Source organism: Anabrus simplex, chromosome 2 (genome assembly GCF_040414725.1).
Source record: "Anabrus simplex isolate iqAnaSimp1 chromosome 2, ASM4041472v1, whole genome shotgun sequence".
In the NCBI taxonomy this organism is placed as follows: Eukaryota; Metazoa; Arthropoda; class Insecta; order Orthoptera; family Tettigoniidae; genus Anabrus; species Anabrus simplex.
Window position 1 is genome coordinate 929,996,136 of NC_090266.1, and position 21,826 is coordinate 930,017,961.

Genomic DNA, 21,826 nt, shown 5'->3' on the forward strand with positions numbered 1-21,826 from the left:
CATCATCTAGGAAATTTAAACTGAATTTTGCAAAAGCATGATGGGTAAACTGTTTCATTGGGCAGTGGGATATTTCTACAAAAAGGGAGACTTTCCTGCCGAAAATGGGTCATCTGGTCTATTTATCTTAATACTAACTTAATTTAAAGTTTGTTACACAATGAGATGTTTTAATAAGTTGTGTCAGCAAGCCTCCCAGGGAAATGATTTAATGTTCAGTTTTTTAAAATTAATTTTAGTACGGTTTTTATTCATAATATTTAATAAAATGTAATAAATTTTACTCTTGTTTTTCAAATAAAAGAATTATCTTTTTCAGACTGACATCAAGTTACTTAAAGAGAGATTTGAAGCAGAAAAGGAAGAATTGATTCATAATAACAAGAAGAAACAAGCAACTCTTGTCTTAGAAAAACAAGAAGAAATCAGACAACAGTGTAAAAGGGAGAAGGAGAGAGAAATTGAACTTTTGGTTAAGAGGTTTGAAAAAGATGCTTTGTGGGTTAGAACAGAGCAGGAAAAAGCCACAGAAAGCAGGTTCAGGTGAGAAGTGAAGGGGCAGAGAGTCTGTTCCATTATGAATATTAAGCGTGCAGTTTTAGTTCTTTGCTTACAAATTATTGTTTTCCATGGTAAGTTTTATTAATAATTCATTCTTTCTAGGAGAGACTTCAATAAAGATATGAGTTTTTAAATAATAAATATGTTCTTGTAGTGGGGCTGATGACCTAGATGTTATGCCCATTTAACGCCACCGCCGCCACCACCACCTTCTTGTGGTGAACAATTATGAAATGCTGAGTATTGGGGTTGAATTATTAGATTACATCAGATAAGACACAAAATTATCAAGTTTTTACATGAAAATGGAGGAGAAAGAAAGCTGGCCCCACGGTGTATGGTTACCGTACCTGCCTCTTAAACAGAGGCCCCGGGTTTGACTCCCGGCCAGGTCAGGGATTTTTACCTGCATCTGAGGGCTGGTTCGAGGTCCACTCAGCCTACGTGATTATAATTGAGGAGCTATCTGGCTGTGAGATGGCGGCCCCTGTCTAGAAAGCCAAGAATAACGGCCAAGAGGATCCGTCGCGCTGACCACACAACACCTCGTACTCTGCAGCGGTCGCTTGGCAGTCCATGGCCCTTCGGGGCTGTTGCACCACATGGGGTATGTGGGGGGTGGGGGGCGGGAGGAAGAAATGGAGGATGGAAAGAAAAATATGCAAGAATTAAATGGGGTGAAATGAATGACTGATTTAAAAATGATACGATGCACTATATCGTGCAATAATATGAAATGATAAAATGTGACAGACTGTTTGCATAAGAGAACGAATGTACAAAATTAAATGTTCATGCAAATGAATGAATGAATGTATGAATGAACCAATTATTCTGCTACAGAGTGAAAAGCAATAGTTTTGCATTTCATGATGTTACCCCAGATCATTGTAATCTGTTTAGTACCTACAACTGAATAAAGGGAACTGGTTAATTTCTATAGAAAATTCAGATGGACATACTGAATCACAAATACCGAATTTTAAAATTGTTATAATATAGAAAACACTATTTTGCACCTGTGCCAAGTACTTGCTGTGTCTTTGAGGATGGCCTAAATGAACCTGATACTTTTGATGGTTCCTGTAATGATTTATTGTGCAGAAAGCATGAACATACAGCAAGTAAAGAGTGATGCATGGGTGTCATATCTGCCTAAATATAGTCACCTAGTTGTTTCCAGCAAGTGTCCCAGCAGTCCGCTTGATGACGGATACCTCAGGTAAACAGCGTCCAAGTTGATGGTGGATCCATTCTTCAACAGCATTTCAGACTAGCCTTTGATTATGAACAAGCATCCCGTGATTGCTTTCTTTTTTTCATTTTCTCACCAGGCCGCCACTGTGTCTGACCTGGTTTTGGCTTATCCTTACTCCTCTATGAGGGAAGTTCCAATACCATGTGAACACTCTACAACATGATGCACGCTCATTCCCATTCACATCTTTCATATGACGGTAAAAGTCAGCTCCACAAATACAGTCTATCACCATAAACTGAACAACTAACGCTGGCAGCTCTGGATAAATTCACACTAAAACCATACCTAGTCTCTTTTCTTCCACTTGTACAAACAGCACGTTACCACTTTCTGATGATACCAGATTTCTTCCCGACATACGTAGTTATCCACCAACACATCTGCAGTGTTCTTTTTCTTTGAATAACGATGCTCATAGTAAAGTCTCAGTTTCATCTGGGCAAGAGGAAAGAGAACAGTAGGAAAGGGAAACATGGACTAGAGGTTAGGGACAGGAAGGTGAAACAGTGTAGTGGGAGGGAGAGAAGGGAGGATGAAGCAGATTCATCAGGCATCAGGGAAGTTAAGGGAAACCAGGAGAAAAAGGGGTCTAATGAGGTGGGGGGGAATGAGGCTCTGGTTGCAGGTGACTCAGTTGTTAGATATTTGAGGAAAATGTGGGAAGAAAAGTGAACCAGGGTAGAGTGTTATCCAGGAATTAGGTTAAGGAAGATGTTGAGAAAAATAGAAGGAAAGGAGAATGTGATAATTTTCCTCGTTGGTACCAACAACGTAAGGCAAGCAGGAATATGTATTAACATAGCTGAGTATATGTGGGATCTGGTTACGGAAGAATGGGAGAAGTTTAAGGAAGCAGAGATTGTTAGCAGTGGGATACTGCATAGGAGGGATACTGACTGGAGAGTGATTGGGGATTTAAAGTAGACTATGCAGTGGGAATGTGGGAAATTGGGAGTGAGATTTATAGATCCTCCTAGGTGGGCAGGAGATAGGGTTCTATACACAGATGGACTTCATTTGAACTGTGTTGTTATGTATAAGTTGCTGAATGGTATGGACGAAATCTTGGGTAAGGAGTACAGGATGAAAAAGTCCAAAACAAAAGTAATGGAGTGCAGTCAAATGAAGGCAGGTGATGCAGGAAATATTAGATTAGGAAATGAAATCTTAAAAGAATTAAATTAATATTGTTACTTGGGTAGTAAAATAACTAACGATGGCAGAAGTAAGGAGGACATAAAATGCAGACTAGCACAAGCAAGGAAGAGCTTTCTTAAGAAATGTTCTCACTTCAAACATTGATATAGGACTTAGAAAGATGTTTCTGAAGACTGTCATCTGGAGCGTGGTATTGTATGGAAGTGAAACATGGATGATAACCAGCTCAGAAAGAAAGAGAATAGAAGCTTTTGAAATGTTATGTTACAGAAGAATGCTGAAGGTGAGATGGATAGATCGAATCACAAATGAAGAGATACTGAATCAAATTGGTGAGAGGAGATCAGTTTGGCTAAATTTGATGAGAAGAAGAGATAGAATGATAGGACACATCCGCTGAACTAGTAGGCATATAGACCTGCACTATTGTGGTGGGCATTGGTTTGGTGTCTATCTTGGCGACAATAATTCTTTCACTATGCTGGTCGTAGTAGCTTATCCGCTGCCCTATTTTCTTATTCATTATTAAACCAACTCATGCATTACCCCTGTTTGATTTCGTGTTGATAATTCGGTAGTCACCTGACCAAAAATCCTGTTCTTCCTGCCAACGTACTTCACTTATACCAACTACATCTAACTTTAGCCTATCCATCTCCCTTTTCAGATTCTCTAACCTACCACAACGATTCAAACTTGTAACATTCCACGCTCCGACTCGCAGAATGTCAGTATCCATCTTCCTGATGATCGCCCCCTCTCGTGTAGTCCCCACCCGGAGATCCGAATGGGGGACTAGTTTACCTCCGGAATATTTTACCCGGGAGGAAGCCATCATCAGTACATCATTCATACAGAGAGAGCTGCATGTCCTCGGGAGGTGGTTACGGCTGTAGTTTCCCGTTGCTTTCAGCCGTGTAGCAGTATCAACACAGCTAAGCCATGTTGAGTATTATTACAAGGCCGTATCAGTCAATCATCTAGACTGCCGCCCTTGCAACTACCGAAAGGCTGCTACCCCCCTTTCGATGAACCATTCGTTAGTCTGGTCTCTCAACAGATACCCATCCGATATGATTGCACCTGCGGCTCGGCTATCTGCATCATTGGGACACGCAAGCCTCCCCACCGCGGCAAGGTCACATGGTTCACAGAGGAGGCCATTTTTTTTTTTTTAGATAAGGAGGTTAATTCACTTTACAGACAACAGCCTGTGTTCAGATTACAAAATGTGGAAATCAAGACTTTTAATAAATATGATAGAGGTAAAATGCCTTCAGCATTTTAGAGCAGAGCAGAACGTAGCATACATGTACTGTAGTTACAGATGAAGATTCTTCTCAGCAGGATAGAGGCAGATAACCTGAATGGACATCAACTTCAAGCCCCAGCTGAATTAATATCAAAACGTCAGATCTCTCATAACAGCGATTACTTGTTTATTATGTGCTCTCTTCCGTAAAAGGGGGGGGTTACATCTGTTTGAGACTCAGAATAGTTGAGCATAAAAATCCTGGCATTGAACTTAATGTCCTGAATGTATTCAGACAATGTTTCATTCAAATGCTGTACACGAAAATAATGCTTTTGCACCAAGGAAGACAATGCACGGGAAGGAATAAAGAACTCGAGCACATGCGCATGAAATTGGTCAATTGTCCACTTTTCAGAAATAGCTCTTATGATGTGTTCAGACAGAGCTCCAGATACATGAGGATGTAACACTTGGAAGAAATTATCACTACTTAAAGCATATACTATACATTGATCTTTAAATTTCACCAAGAAACGTAGAAATGTAATTATCTCTTTGATTGAATTAGCGGTGAACTTAGATACGCCCTCAGATAGAGCAGTTAATGGGTGAGGCAAATTAGCAAACATTTGAGAAACCACAGGTGTAGGAGGTACCTGAACAGGACTGGATTGATTAAGAGAAGGCATCACAGTTATATAGAAATCTTGATTTGAACGCCCCTGGGAAAGGGTGGGAGTACTAAAAGTGAGGTTAGGACTGCAGCTAGATTGCATTGAAACCGGCACAGATATTCGCATCTGCAAAACATTTTCGCACATTTGTGACACCACCGAAGCATTTGCTACAGGTGACACTTGGACATGGGGATATCTTTGCACAATAGGAAGAGAAACAACTTGGGTCGCAACCGAAGGTTGAGATAAAGACAGTAGAATTAACACTTCCCATAGGAATGGTAGATATGCCAACTTGTGTACAAGAAGCATCACTGGCATTAGGTTAGGAGATGATACCAGGTTATTTTAGGTTAGTTAAGGGTTACTGCTCTCTCATCTCTTTCTTCTACAACCACGCTCTGCTACCAGATGTAACCCCCCCTTTTATGGAAGAGCGCACATAATAAACAAGTAATGACTTAATAATCCAAAATAACAAACCTGAAAGAATAACGTCAGCCGATGATACTGAACCCTTTGGTCCATATTGAGGGATACCTACCTTTCTTACCTATCAGCAAAGTCCATGAGATCTGTCTCTTGGGTCGTATCGGGTTCTTCGTCACTTGCTGAGGTAAAGGTAGGGTTCAGTAATTCTAATCTATCTACTGGAATGAAAGGTCTGTTTAAAAGATTCCTATTTATTCAGGAAAATTCTGAAGCAATCTGATATGTCAACGGTATCATAGAAGTCAATTGTGTCCACTGGACACCACAATCATTTTTACATAAAGGTCAGAACACTGGTGTGAGACTTTAACGTAACTGCCTGATGGGCATTCTTACTAGAAACCATTGTCTCAATTATTAATTATTTAAGAAAGGAAAGTCTGGAAATCCTTAAATTCGGCTTCCATGTGAGACCACATGTACCATCATAGTGATTCGTTATGGTCCAGCCCTCGTAACACGAACTCTGGACTCTGGGTATAATTAAGGCAGTCCAATCGGTGTGTGCCATACAGTAGTTCTACGGCATGGACCCTTAATTGAATCGATGTGACCTGTGTCTATGTCATGGACCGACATCTAAACTTCTAAGTTACTTTAAAGTCATTGTGGATGATGACCGCAAGGAAAATGATGCTACAGTGGCATATGGCCCTAATCTCAGTCACTGAGGTTGATGACCCCCTGACCATCCAAGTTTCTAGGCTGAGGGCTAAACACAATTAAGTTACATCGGTTGATGACCAAAGTTTCCACTTTACTATCCCCAGCATATTCACTACTCAATCAATCAAAGTTCAATAATTACAACAATAGCAATGCTTACAAACTTTGTGGCAGTAAAATCCATTTCCTTCGGATATGTCCCCTTAATCGTTACTTAACATTTAAATATTCCCCAGAAAACAAACTGACATTTCCAGAATGCATCTCCAAGTTATTCACTTGATTAAAGTTATTTCAAAATGCGGTTTCACTGAATTTAATAATTAAATAAAATTAAATGATATAATGAAATGTTAAAGAACAACAAATTCTATCTCCGCGGACTCTGGTTTCTTCACAAATTCCTACGCAGCTGTGATGTAAATTCAGTCTTGTGATATTTATCTGGCTGGAAAAGAATTGTTACATAATTCATGTCCAGTTATATATCTTGTCTCATGATCTCACACTTTAAATCTAATGTAGTCCTAACCGTTATTAACACTTGGATATCCTAATAATCCACGCACAAACCAAACAACTCGCCATATAATTACGATGTCATATCTCGTCATACCATTTATAAATTTTGTGCACCCCTCACAGACAAACCATAACCACAACCATCGCTCTATATTTTGGACAACCCTGAATTTGGTTACTCTGTTCCTTATACTCGAAGTTCGTGATTTCAAATGTTCATTACGTCCCCAATTAAACAAATTTTACAGTATTCCACAATACTCAGGTTATTACCGGCTATGAATTTCAACTAAATCCAGCATTTTAACGTTCTCCCCGGCCGAGAATACAATCTCAGTTCCACGCCTGTCCCGTTATCATATGGTGTAACCCTCTCAGCTGAGGCTTCTCGTCCCCAAGTTCGCTTGGCAGTAACATGAAACACCTGGTTTGTTCCAGTTGACTGGCTTCTCAAAATGCTCCCTTTTAAACTCTACCGACATAATTAAACAAATACGATATTCTAACCAACAAAATGCACAGATTATGCTTCAAGATGCCCACAATAAATATACGCGTCGCAAATTAATACCGCTATGGATTTCTATGTATTTCTTTCCATTCCCAACATTATAAAATATACCTCGGGCTATCGTGTCCCGGCTTCAATGACAGGTCCAACCTGATTCACAAATCTCATATCAACAAAACTAACCTCTGTTTCCCAGCTCCACAATTATCATCGACAAAGAACTGGAATAAAATCCTTACTAGAAATCTCGACGTCTAATATCGCACAATGCATTAATCATGAATAACTTCGCATAAATGATATCGTATTTAATAACTTGAATTTTACGAAAAAATGACTGAAACATTCTACTAGATCTTTTTATTGTCAGTCAGACACAGTTTAAAATGGGCCCAGAAAAACATTTCTCTCCGTGACCAAATTCATCACCCTAGATTCTCACCCGACAGCACGCTTCCACTCGATTGAAAATGAGTAACCATGGATTCCTACATTATTAACGTCAAATTGCAGGCAGGAAAAATTTACGTCGAATGAACATCTTAATTTGACATCACAAAATATAGGCAGTACACTCACACGGATGACGATCTACATTGGACGTGATATCACTTCGAAACCCTATTCAATAACTTTTTACAACATCATACGGCACTCACAAGACTTCAAAAATTTATCCAAGTGGAAAATAAAACAAATGACTGTTTTAGTCGTATTCTCACATTTACAAAACTTAGTAGGGGTGACCACTGCGTCGTATATCCCCATTCAAATACACTTTTAGAGATCATGAGACAAGATATAAGAGGTAGTAAGATGGAAAGTCACCTACCTCATGTCGTCACGCCAGTGTTCGTCATAGGGCTCACCTGCGACCCTGGCATTTTATTTAGCCATTTTTACATTCATGGCTTTACAGACCATTATTATATTTCTTCAGGTTTCCTGGAATAAAGCATAAAAAAAAAAATTAAAAAAAACCCCTTCACTTGTTTGTGGAGCGCACACGATGGACTATAATTACTTCTGCACACGAATTACTTTATCACATTAGTATTTATTCAGTACTTTGACCGTCCTATCTGGTACAATTATTTCCACTCAAGAAACTATCTCCACATGGAGTCAAGAACCCAGCCGCAATAGCTAAAATCTGCAGTTGAACTCAGTCTACTTTTGTTGTTTGATTTCACAGAGCAGCTCAACAGTTTTTCATCCGCTTCGTACTCTAAATGTCGGAGAAGGAGACTTCGTCATGGCGTCCCTTCATATTTATAGCAGTTACCCCCTCTCTTCGAGTATCTCCCTTTGCCGCCAAGAAAATTTCTATAAATTTTCTGACTTAACTAAACTGTAATTTCAAGAGTTTTGAAAGTGACTACATGCTTGCTACATCTCTGGCGGTAGTGTTCATGGACATTTAAAATTTATACGGGTTCGATTTGTGAGATGATTGACCTCCTTTGATAGGCACTATATTTTTTTGACTTGGCTTGGGTCACGCCATGTACACGCGCTTTGAAATAGTTCACAAAAATTACTTGAGATTCTTCCGCCGTCGACACGTGTGGCTGACGTCACGTACCCCAGAGCGTGGGACCGAAGGTAATCACCCCCTCGTCACGTGTCAAATCCATGCTATCAAGAATCGAACTTTTAATTGATTGTCAAATTTATGTATAATGTTCTTTGGGCACAAAGGTCATGGGTTCAATACACTCGGAAATACATTTTTAAATTTCAACAACACATGGCGACGCAGGATAACCAAAATGACAACTAGAGAAAGGAAGTATGGGAAGCAGGCCAGGAAACCCTACAGAGGATGAGATCTTACGTGACGTTGTAGGGAAAGAAACGTGAGAACATTTACCCTTTGTCTGACTTTACTCAACATATAGAATTTAAACAAGGTATAAAGATCACAAAGTAAAAGGATAACATCATCAATTTAAAAAATTTAAATCGAACCACGAGGTTCCTATCAGTGTTTCTTCAGAAAAGTGAATATTTACACAAAATTACTATTACCTTTAGATAAGTGAACATAATTTCGATGTTGAAACTTACAATGAAGATTTAAAGGGGAATATGACATAATTACAAACATCGTACAAGGCAAGTAGAAAAATGTTACAAGGAAAGGAAACAACGGAAACCAAATTTAGCGCAGAGGCCTATAGAGAGGCAGTCCTCTCCAAATATACATCAGTGAGGGACGCATAACTCAACAGGTGTGCACTAAATTGACGCGGAATTACTGGAGGCAACTCGGAAGAAAAAAAACTAAAGTTTACGTATTCACAAAAGGTTAATAAGAGGAATTGCCTTCAAAACAAAGATTATGCCTAGCTGATGAACTAAGGCATTACAAAATCAAAACAGTGAAAACCAGGGTCTAAGTTAAACTCCGAACAAATGAATTTACATTTTAATTTAACACTTGAGAAAAGAATACATGCTTACCCCGAGATGGCTGGAGCCGCTGAGCAGACCACCTTACAAGGTGCGTCCGATCGTTAAGACGTACAAAAACCAAAGACGCTGAACAGAGCCTTGCTCCTGCTAAGGAGCCAAAAGGCCAGAAATTGAGAAATACTCAAACAGCCAATCAGGGAAGTTACCTATATTTCGACCCGAAGTTTCACCAATACAATTTGGCGTTATTTTTGCCAATAGCATTACAGCACCATATGTGGTAATGTGGGAAATTTATTCTAGAGGATTCAATTGCGAAACTCAACGATTTGGTGATCGAAGCCTTCACGTGGCAAATACTGGGTGATACAAAAAACGGGTTACAAACATTTTACTGGAGATCTCCAATATCAGTGTCTTCCAATACTCATAATGATAATTAAATATTAACAGTACACAGTCTTTCCTGTAAGTCCTGAAAATTCTTTAAATACACAAATTTTCACCAGAAATAAAACACATAAAATTGTACATAAATTTACAGCAACAACAACAAAAAAAATCTTCAATTGAATTCTTCAAAAATGTCTTTCAATGACGGTTTCATGACAAATTTTCAGTATTAACTGATTCCATAGATTCTATCAACTCACCACCGGCGACAAATAGAGACTTTTGCTTCACTCGTAATCCTCTGTACAGTTCCCAATCCAACGCTGCATGTGTCAGCTGTTCTTTCCTGACACTTCGCAATACCAATGGCAATGCTTCTGGGGCAGCTTCAGATGCGGGGTCTTACTCATGCTTGAAGAAATTATACACACGGAGCACTATCACTCTAGCTTGTTTGTGTAACACTTGGCATGGTTTCTCTCTGTCACCCTGTGAACTCAAGAAAGAATGTCAACAACAAATACCACATGTGCAACGAACTGCATTTATGTAAAGGAAATGATCTGCTGACACCTGTTGGCTCTGACAATCAGCAGCTAGCGTTCACCCTCCTTCCTACTGGCTCTTTATTCTAATGTCTTTTCAAGTTTACCAAGAAAAGAACCAATTTCCAAACATAGAGTATGAGACTAATTTTTGTAAAGGCGCAGCACCTTTTGTATCCATGATTGACCAGCTATCGGCTGCCGTATAAACCCTACCCTACTGACTTTACTTTGATAAGTTATTTACAGGTTTGAAGTTGATTACACACCTATGTTATAGAGAATATGGCTGTAGAAGGACCATCCAAAAAACCAAGGTCTCAAAGGACTACCCTCTGACCACTTCCACGAAGAATAAGAAGAAGAATAGGAAGGAGAAGATGATGATGATGATGATTTGAGTTTACTAAAGGTAAAGAGGAAGGGCTAGTTGTCGCTCGCTGGGTGGATAATGCAGTTGCTACTGTGGCATCATCATGTTTAGGTGTATGGCACATTACTAGAGATGGGAATTATAGGCACGAATAGGTTAGAATGTAAACGTATTTGAACAAGGTGCAAATGAAATGTAGCAACTCTACAGTTATGTCGGTGAGTTGCATAAATTTTAGGGGTTGTGATAGTTCAGATCGATAATATTTATGCAAATCTCACCGCAGAACCGTCATGCGGGTAACATACACTTGCGCCTTGGTTACATACGTTTGCATTCTAACCTATTTGTGCCTATAATTCCCATCTCTACTCATTACCGGTGTAAGCAAGTCAAGTCAAGCTGAGAAGAAGAAAATCTCGGTCCCACATCCAAATCTATTAAGTAGTACAACCTCTGTATGGGCAGCACTGATCATGTGGATAAAAATATATCCATTTACATGTTTGGAATCTAGAATAAAAATGGTGTTGGGCAATATTCACCTAGCTCATAGATACCAAACTCCACAACTACTGGATATAAATGAGGGAGTTTGGCCTTGAGATTGGACAGTTGTAGTTAAGGATAGAGATTGTATGAATCTACCTCCCTCGGTCTATGAATTCCCCGCCAAGACTGGTGAAACATCTGCCGATATCATGTGGAAGTACCATAGGAAAAAGAGCATCCAACGCATTGAAGTTGGATGGCCTGCACGACTACATTTTCCATTTTCCGAACTACCTAACAGCGTCACTATGCAGCACCTTGGTGTGAATCTTGAATCTGCACAGAGTGCATTGAGTGTGGTGTATGCTTCTGCATAAATAGTTTTTAACATTCCACACAGCTCGAAAGGTTGCGATTCCAGGTTTTCATTCATATCATTTATATATCTCGGAAAACATAAAGATCCAATAATACTGCCATGTGGAACCCCCCTCTTAAATCATTACAGGATCAGCTAATGCTCCACGTACGACGCTCTAATTCTCCGAGTTCTATTTTGTAGACATTTAGCCACCCATTCAATCACTCTTTTGTCTAGTCCAATAGCACTAATCTAGATCAAAAAACTTTAAAATAAAATATGTCTAACAGGAAATTTTGATTTTAGTTACTTGATCATTCTCACTTTCTATAAAAGTGTCATAAATAGACATAGAAATGTGTATTAGTTGTAGAATAACGTTTAGGTATTTAAGTGCCACTCATCAAGGTTAATATGTGTCATAAGGAAATAAATACAAAATAAGATACATTCTATACTGTTTTATCCAAGATCTGTGGTAAACACCATGCAGTGCTGTATGGTATCAGTCCCCCCATTGGATAACCTGGCAACTAGTTTCCAAAAAAATAATTTTTCAGACTCCCTAATAGACTCCATATAAAAGCAAAATAACAAATTTGAAAATCAGAAAACTCTTGCGGTCCTGGGTTAACACCTTGGTACTTTCAGCGATCCCCATGAGATACTTTCACTCTATCAACACAGTAATTAAAACCGAGAGGACATATCCCCTTGGTGGAACTTACAACATGCCTTTTCAGTCCATTTACCATCATACCATTGTCTGCTGTCCATCTCACAACTTTGTCGATGTCTTTTTGCAATCACTCACAATCCTGTAAATTATTTATTACTTTTCTATAGAGAATAGCATCATCTGCAAAAGTACTTATCTGGATTCCAGTTCTTTACTCATATCATTTATATACTCAGACAACATAAAGGTCCAGTAATACTGCCTTACGGAACTCCTCCCTCCCCCCTATAAAATCATTACAAGATCAGATAGTGCTCCACGTACAACACAATAATTCTCTGAGTTCTATTTTCTAGAAATTTAGCCACCCGTTCAATCACATTTTTGTCTAATCCAATAGCCCCCATTTTCTTCAATAGTCTCCCATGATCTACTGTCTCAGTCTTGGATAGATGAATAGCGATACAGGTCATTTGACCCCCTAAACCTAAAATATCTGCTATATCTTGCTGGAATCAGGAATCCAAGTTGAATCTCACTGGATAACCTTGCCTTCCATCAAACCAGTTGGTAACTTTGTAGACGTGTCTAATATAATCAGAAAGAATGCTTTCCCAGAGCTTACATGCAACACATCAAGTTGTAATTATCTGCTTAATGTTTATCACTCTTTCCTTTTTACATTGGGGCTACTGTAGCAGTATAGCTCCTTCTTGCAAACAGTAATCGACTAAGTACACTTTGCTGTTTGTTCCAAAGATGCCAGCCATGTAGCTAATAGCGTGTAAGACCTCCTTTTGCTACCATTACAGCATTTAACCGTTGTGAAAGGTTTTCCACTAAGTTCTGATACACTGAATGTGGAATTTGTTTCCATTCTTCCTGAAACCTGGTAAATAGTTGTTGCTGGGTATTTGGACAAATTGACCTGTTACACTACTGCCGATCTCGTTCATCCTAGAGATTTTCAATGAGGTTCAGGTCTGGGCTTTAAGCAGACCAGTTCAGCACATCCACCTGATTTTCTTCAAACCACATTGCAGTAATCCTTGTTTTGCAGACAGGAGCATTACATGCTGATACAGAAAAGGTATGATTCCAAACTGTTGCCACAATGTGGGAAACTTGCTATTGTCTAAAATGTTTTTATGAACACTTGTGTTCATTTTGCTGCTCCAAACATGGCCATATGGGTGCTACAGAATATATCTTGACTCATCACTCCATAAAATAATCTTCTACTGCTCCACAGACCAATGTTGGCATAGTTTGCACCACTGTCAGCAATGTCATGTATTTGTTCAAGTGTTCAATGTGATCAGTCACTACCATGTAGCAGCATGACCCTCAAAAGTGAGTCCTATCACATCTTGATGGATTGTTCTGTCACAGATTTGTAATGGAAGTCCTCTGCAGTAGTTGACGAGGATGTCTGATGATTGCTTTGTACAGTATCCTTTCGAGTTTGGTAGTGCCTGTCATTTAATTTCTTAGGCCTACCAGAGCAGTGATTGGGTTCAATGCTCTCCTGATATTCCTACTTCACAATAACATCGCTAACATTGGACCCAGGCAGATGTAACTCTTGTGAAATCTGACAGAATACCCATCTTGTGGGTCCCTAAAATCATGCCCTGTTTGAACTTATTCAGTTCTCTGTGTTGACTTATTCTGACAGAAAACATGTCTGTGATTTTGCCACACTATTGTTGCACTTATATACCTTCGGGTGCAAAGCTGGATATCACACAGAGCATGTTCAGTGAGGTTGTCTGGGAGACTTTCTGCTCCACAGTGTACTTCAGATATGGTACTATATCCCAACCCATTGCTTTTAGTATATACTCAATAATCTTATCAATTCCAGCTGCTTTTCTAGTTTTCAACTTTTGTATATTTCTTTAAGTACGGTATTTTTGTTATCATAGATAAATTTCATTACTTCGCTAGTATTATTCATTTCCTTTACCTGGACATAATTACTTCTTTTAAACTCACTCATGAGTGTCTTATCATAAATATGGTACTGCATAATAGTCCTACTTTTACAACCTTCCTTTCTATTTCATTTTACTTATACCATCTAACACTTCAGTTTCATCATTTCTCAGCTATGATTCAACTACTATTATAGTATCTGCTATACATATTAAATTACTTCATTCTACTGTATTCCGTTTCTTACAATACTTCTACAATTTAACTCCAACACTTTATATCATCCTTATTTCAGTTTCAGGTGAGTTTGCCATGCACTTAGGGGCGTACAGTTGTGAGCTTGCATCCGGGAGATAGCAAGTTCGAACCCCACTGTCAGCAGCCCTGAAGATGGTTTTCTGTGGCTGGGGCTGTACCTCAGTTAAGGCCACGGCCGCTTCCTTCCCACTCCCACTAGCTCTTTCCTATCCCATCGTCGCCATAAGACCTATCTGTGTCGATGTGACATAAAAGCAAATTGTAAAAAAAATTCTGTATAGAGCTCATCTGGCCTTATCAGCACCACATCAAGAATAATGCTTTATTCCGTTTCTTACAATACTTCTACAATTTAACTCCAACACTTTATATCATCCTTATTTCACTTCCAGCTCCCTATACATTCATCACCGCTGCCTAGCCCACCCTGTTTTCCTGAATGTGCCTTCCTATAATCCTTATAAACACCATGATTCAAGTAATGGCCATCTGAGCGCAAATCCGTATCACCTACCCACCCATTAGGATCTTCAAATCTCACTCCCAATTTCACACATACGCACTTCATAGTCTCATTGAAATCTCTGATCATGCTCTATTTGGTATTCTTCTATACAGTATCCTACTGATGACAATCTCTGCTCCGTTAAACTTCTCCCACACTGTATTAACCACACATCACTAAATGTTGGGGATATCACTAGTAAATTAAACACCGAATCACTTAACTTCGTCATGGCTGCCATCTTTATTCTTACTTACTACAAACCAGTACAAAACAAAAGCATAAATACAAGCGATATGGCAGTTCCCAGTAGCTCCGCTAGATAGCTGGAGCTCATACTTGAAATACTAAACTATGTACAGGGAGATTGCATATCCAAATCACATAACGCCGTTAGAGTGTGTACGAGTCCTTTTCTATGAATCTCCAACACAAACTATGTTAGTACCTAATTCTGCTTGCCCTATGCTTTTTGTACCAATGTGAAAAACTACTACCATCTCCTTCCCTTCTACTTTCCTCAACATCTGCCTTAACTAATTCCTGGATAACACACTACTCTGGTTCCCTTTCCTTCACACACATTCCCCACATGCTAAACAATGGAGTCCCTAATGACAAGAGCCTCAATTCCACTCACCTTAGATCCCCTCCCCTCCTGGTCTCCCTTATATTCCCTGACAGCTGCAGAACCTACTTTCTCCTCCTTTTCTTTCCCCATCTTATGACTCTGTTTCACCTTCCTCTTCCTCCTTTCCATTTTTTCTTACATCACCCATCATCTGTAATTCTTCTGAGTTCCTTATCTTCCTTCTGCTGTTCTACAAGCACTGACTCATACTTATTCCTCAGCAATATCTCTCCTGAACTTTCTTCCTGACTAGACCCCTTAGACAATGCCTTCCTCTTAAATCATTAGCCTTCCACAACTTCTCTCTTTCCTTCCTCACTTGTATACCTACCATATCCTGTACATTGTTTGAGGGAGACCTATCTTCATTACCATGCGAGTGGCTGCGTCGTTTAGGTCACTTAGCTATCAGCTTGCATTCTGGAGATAGTGGGCTCAAACCCCACAATTGACAGCCCTTAAGATGGTTTTCTGTGGTTTTCCATTTCCACACCAGGTAAATGCTGGGGCTGTACCTTAATTAACGCCACAGTTCATTCCTTCTCACTCGTAGCCCTTTCCTATCCCACTGTCCCCATAAGACCTATCTGTGTTGGTGCCACTTAAAGCAGATTGTAAGAAAAAACCTATCTTCAATTCTATCATCTGTTAGAAAACTAATTATTTCCCTCAAATTCACTGGCTGTACCCTCATGCTCCTTAATGCCCGTTCACACCCACAGTCTCTACACTTACATTTCTCAGCCATGACAACATGTTTATATTTGTTCTTTGAAGAGTTTATTTTATTCTGCCCTTCAATTATATTCCTTTTTGTAGGAGGCTGAGAGAAAAGCATGATACTGAAATGAAAGCTTCAGAAGCTTCAGAAGAATTTCTTAAAACCAAATTTGATGAATATAAACATAAACTGTCTGAAAAGGATGATGAGATTATTAACCTGAAGACAATCATAAGACAGTTTGAAAAGGAACTTCATGAATCTAGGAAGGTGAGAAGTTTGTAGCTCTTTAAATAGTAGCTGAATGGAATTTGGAAGAATGGCACATCATTATGATATTACTCTAAGCCTGTCACATATAACTCTGCCATATTATTCTGAAGAGAATTTCTGTGGTGAGTATCACTGCTCTATAATTGATTGTGTAATTTAGTGCTTATATAGTTTCTTCACACCAGTTATGTGATCATCATCATCATCATGTTTTAAATATTGCCATTGCATTAAAAACATGTGTGTTTTATAAGCCTTATTTTCCTTCTAGTTCAAAATAATAATAATAATAATAATAATAATAATAATAATAATAATAATAATAATAATAATAATAAAAGGCAAAGTCACCTCCGCACAGGCCATGAAGGCCCCTGGAGGGGTGGAAGGTAAAGGCTTCCACTATCCGTAACCTCGGCACTTGGTGGGGTAGAGTGGTTAGCTACACGCCCGGCCACCTTTGCCCCCAGGAATTAACCTGGTACTCATTTTTTGTGTAGGCTGAGTGAACCTCAGGGCCATTTGCACCTCCAGAATTGGAAATCTTTTTTCTTAAATTTTACGACTTCCTGACAGGGAATCAAACCCACGTCCTTCTGGGTGAACCGAGCACGCCTTTACCTCCTCGGTCAGGCAGCCCCTAATAATAATAATAATAATAATAATAATAATAATAATAATAATAATAATAATAATAATAATAATAAATTATTTTATTATATTATTATAAATTGTAATAAGATTTTATTATAAATAAATAATAATAAATTATTATTATTATTTCTGGGTGAGCTGGCCATGCGGGTGCACGGCTGTGATCTTGCATCCGGGATATAGTGGGTTCGAATCCCACTGTCGGCAGCCCTGAAGATGGTTTCTGTGGTTTCCCATTTTCACACCAGGCAAATGCTGGGGCTGTACCTTAATTAACGCCATGGCCGCTCCCTTCCAACTGCTACGCCTTTCCTGTCCTATCATCTCCATAAGACTTATCTGTGTCGGTGCGACTTAAGGCCACTAGCAAAAAACTATTATTATTATTATTATTATTATTATTATTATTATTATTATTATTATTATTATTATTATTATTATTATTATTTAAGGAAATCTGTCTCAATGCCATTTCATTAAGTTCTACACCTAAGGCTGAAATGTAGCTTTTGTTACACTGTGTATGTGATATCAAACCTCTGTGTTTTAATCATTTTAAATTTATATTTTATAAAGTGATAATTTTTAATACTGATTTATCTCACGTTAAGATTGCCGACCGATTATCAGCTGAACGAGCTGATCTGAGAGAGACAGTAAAGAAAGAATTGATTCATCAGATGACTCTTTTGGAACAAGAGAGTATGAAATTAAGGGAGGATAATGCTGCCCTGAAAATGAAACATCAGATAGAAATAGCTAATAGGGAAGAAGAAATTCATAGACTGGCAAAAGGGAAAGAAGAGGATTTACAGGAAGTTTATAGCAGGTAAATGTATTTTTTTTGTAAAGTAAAATTTGTTTTGTTCAGGGTAATATTACATAATATTATCGAAAGCCTTTCCAAACTATAATATTTCTGTATTGCATTGAAATTCAGGATAAAATGAGAAGATCAGTTTACCTTGATAGGGCATTGAACCTTCCAGTAAATCAACTAAATCAGAGTATTCACTCTTAATCACTATCAAATACTGGCCAACACTAGCAGTGTTTAGTCCTGCAAGCTTAAACATTGGAGGCATGGATTGTTTCATTTTACATTCCTTGATAATGGGTATCTATTGTATTCCTGTTAGAAGACTTAAACATTTGTATGAAGTCCTGATTTTCATTGCAGGGTGAAAATAGCAGTTGCAAAGAAAGATGAAACAATCCAGCGTCTTACAGCTCAACACAAATCAGCTCGACAGCGATGTATTTACTTAGAAGATCTCCTTCAGCAACAGCAGTGAAATATGAAATATCTTTGTAATATTAATACATCCATGTTTTAATGATTTAAATGTGCCCATGTTCGCTCATGTACCATATTTGAAGTAGCGTAAAAGATTATAACCATCATAGATACTCATTTTAACCTTGTTACTATTACTGGAATATAATATATATCATTGAACAGTGATGTCATCCTAAATTTAATTTGGTACTTTTGAGTCTTTGTTTAGTCATTAGTTTTGCAGAGAGCTGGCTTATATATGAAGGAACATTCCTTTCCAAATAATTCACCTATAGATTACGAAAGTTGATCAAATATAAACGGGATTTTTGTTCCTGAACATCAACAGTTGGTAGGACTGGCCCTGCCCTTCCGGTATGATTAGGCAGGACCGTTAGGAGTGGGGAGAGCTAGATATTTCCCACCATTTCATCAGTAATGCTCATGATGTCGGAGCAACAGGTGCACCCCTCCACTGTGCAATGCATAATTATAAAAAATTTTGCTCGTGAAGGAGTTACAGCGGCGGAAATTTTCCAGAGATTGATTGCATAGTTCGGTGATCAAACATTGTCAAGGACGCGTGTGTTTGCCTGGCATAAAACTTCAAGGAAGGACGAGAACGTGTGTAAAATCAGCCAAGACTCGGCTGTTAGCTGGCAAGGTTCTTGCAACCGTATTTTTTCGATCTGCAAGGCATTTTGCTGATCGATTTTTTTGTATGAGCTATGCAAAATCAATGCTGCTTACTATTGTGAGCTGTTGAACAAAGCGAGGGTTGCGTACCGCCGCAGAAGACGAGACCAACCGACTTGACAGTTCATCCATACATGGCCCCATGCTGCACCTCTAACTGTCGCCAAGCTACAGGAAATGCATTGAACTATACTTGATCATCCTTACAACCCGGACTTATCACCCTGTAATTTCCATTTGTTCAGACCGCTTAAAGAAGCTCTAGGAGGGCAACGATTTGAAGATGACGAGAGTGTGGAAGACTTTGTGCACAACTGGCTGGTGACATGACCCTGTTCTTTTTACAGTGAGGGCATGAAAAAGCTACCCATATGCTGGGACAAGTGCGTTTCCAAAGCAGGAAATTATGTGGAAAAATAAATTGTAATTGCCTTGTGTTTTTCAATAAATGAATTTAAATAAAAAATAAAATCCCGTTTATATTTGATCCCCCCTCATAATAGAGAATAGCTTCCTCTGTCTGCTGGCCTGTGGATCCCAAGATCATGGATTCAAAACCGACAGAGGTAGCCCGATTTTTGAAGGAAGAAAATAGTTCATTCAGCACTCCATTTTGTACAATGTCAGCATGTGAAAGATCTTTGGTGGCATATTTGATATTTACCCATCAAAATTAATTAAAACCCAGCTGTTGATCACTGAACAGAGGTCCTTTTCCCTGCTATCTGTTAGAGTAAAGCAGAATGTCAAAACTGACATGCAGGCAGCCAAGATGACATCAGATCAAAATTCCTGCACACAGTAGCTAATCTTGATTTACTAGTTTCATTTCCGTATTGATAGTTCACTTATGTATAGACAAGAAAAGGTTCCACCTTATCAATACAATTTTATTATTGTAAGAATTAGCTTACAGGACCGGTTTCGACTTTAAATAGTCATCATCTGCTGTACATGAATATCTTTACATATGTGTCAAGCATTAGTTAGTATGCCTTTTTCTAAAGGGAGATGCCATGGGGAAGCATCATGTCTACGTGTCCAAATTGGGCATGTTGAGTGTAAAATGGTTATATATATCATAATTCGGGTACTTAGGTGTAGAGCTATCTCCTTAAGACTAGAATTTGTTTGTGGAACCTGACTTAAGCTTGAATCTAAATTACAAATACATTAAACACATTAAAATACACAGTACATATTAAAATCACACATTAAAATACACAGTACATGTTAAAATCCCTTAAAATAATGAATATAAAACATTTCATAGAAATGTATGCATGCGTCTTGCGTGTATCTATGTTCTCGTTTTGAGTCCAATGAAAAGACCTACAACCTGTTTTCCAGTCATTGACCGGATCAGGGATGTAATGAATGAAGGAGATATAGGCTATTAGTACGATGGGGTCGCCACTCCCAAAGTGATTTAATAATGACTGATAGATGCTATGAAATGAAAATGGAGAGTGTTGCTGGAATGAAAGATGACAGGGAAAACCGGAGTACCCGGAGAAAAACCTGTCCCGCCTCTGCTTTGTCCAGCACAAATCTCACATGGAGTGACCTGGATTAGAACCACGGTATCCAGTGGTGAGAGGCCGACGTGCTGCCGTCTGAGCCACGGAGTCCAATGTTGTAAATAAATCAGTGCTTGCGTTCATAGGCAATGCTATGGTTCCCTTAGGAAACCTTATTGTATATTTAGATGTCTCCACTTGTATGTGTGGTGAAAAGCCTCTATTGTTAACAAAATCCAGTTATAAAGATGGAGGTAAGTATGTGCAGCTGTGAGTGGAATATTATCTTTAAGTATTGGAGGAAGTTGTGGTCTTCGTTGTTCGTAAATATTTCTTGATGCAGAGTGGTGGCTCCTTCCTCATCTATAACTGTATGCTGATATATATTATTATATATAATAATCACACATATGTGTCAAGCATTAGTTAGTATGCCTTTTTCTAAAATACATGTACTTCCTAAGAGAACTACAGCATTCCTTATAAACGCAAGCAATGATTTATTTACAACATTGGACTCAAAACGAGAACATAGATACACGCAAGACGCATATTTTCATTTCTATGAAATGTTTTATATTCTTTATTTTAAAGGATTTTAACATGTACTGTGTATTTTAATGTGTGATTTTAACATGTACTGTGTATTTTAATGTGTTTAATGTATTTGTAATTTAGATTCAAGCTTAAGTTAGGTTCCACAAACAAATTCTAGTCTTAAGGAGACAGCTCTATACCTAAGTACCCGAATTATAATATATAACCATTTTACACTCAACATGCCCAATTTGGGCACTTAGACATGATGCTTCCCCATGGCATCTCCCTTTAGAAAAAGGCATACTAACTAATGCTTGACACATATGTAAAGGTATTCATGTACAGCTGATGATGACTATTTAAAGTCGAAACCGGTCCTGTAAGCTAATTCTTACAATAATAAAATTGTATTGATAAGATGGAACCTTTTCTTGTCTATACACACAG

The 21,826-nt window shown here is 38.5% G+C and overlaps 1 protein-coding gene across 1 annotated transcript in view; it reads left to right on the plus strand.

Annotated features, from left to right (window-relative positions):
- Window positions 1–20,228, plus strand: part of LOC136863193 (centrosomal protein of 131 kDa) — a 253,612-nt gene extending 233,384 nt beyond the window's left edge. Inside the window, exons 15-18 of the mRNA XM_068226334.1 lie at window positions 320–543; window positions 16,516–16,687; window positions 17,956–18,173; window positions 18,525–20,228. Of these exons, the coding sequence (XP_068082435.1) occupies window positions 320–543; window positions 16,516–16,687; window positions 17,956–18,173; window positions 18,525–18,639 (729 nt within the window). The 3' untranslated portion in view covers window positions 18,640–20,228. The remainder of the gene's footprint in view (window positions 1–319; window positions 544–16,515; window positions 16,688–17,955; window positions 18,174–18,524) is intronic.
- Window positions 20,229–21,826: the final 1,598 nt, after the last annotated feature.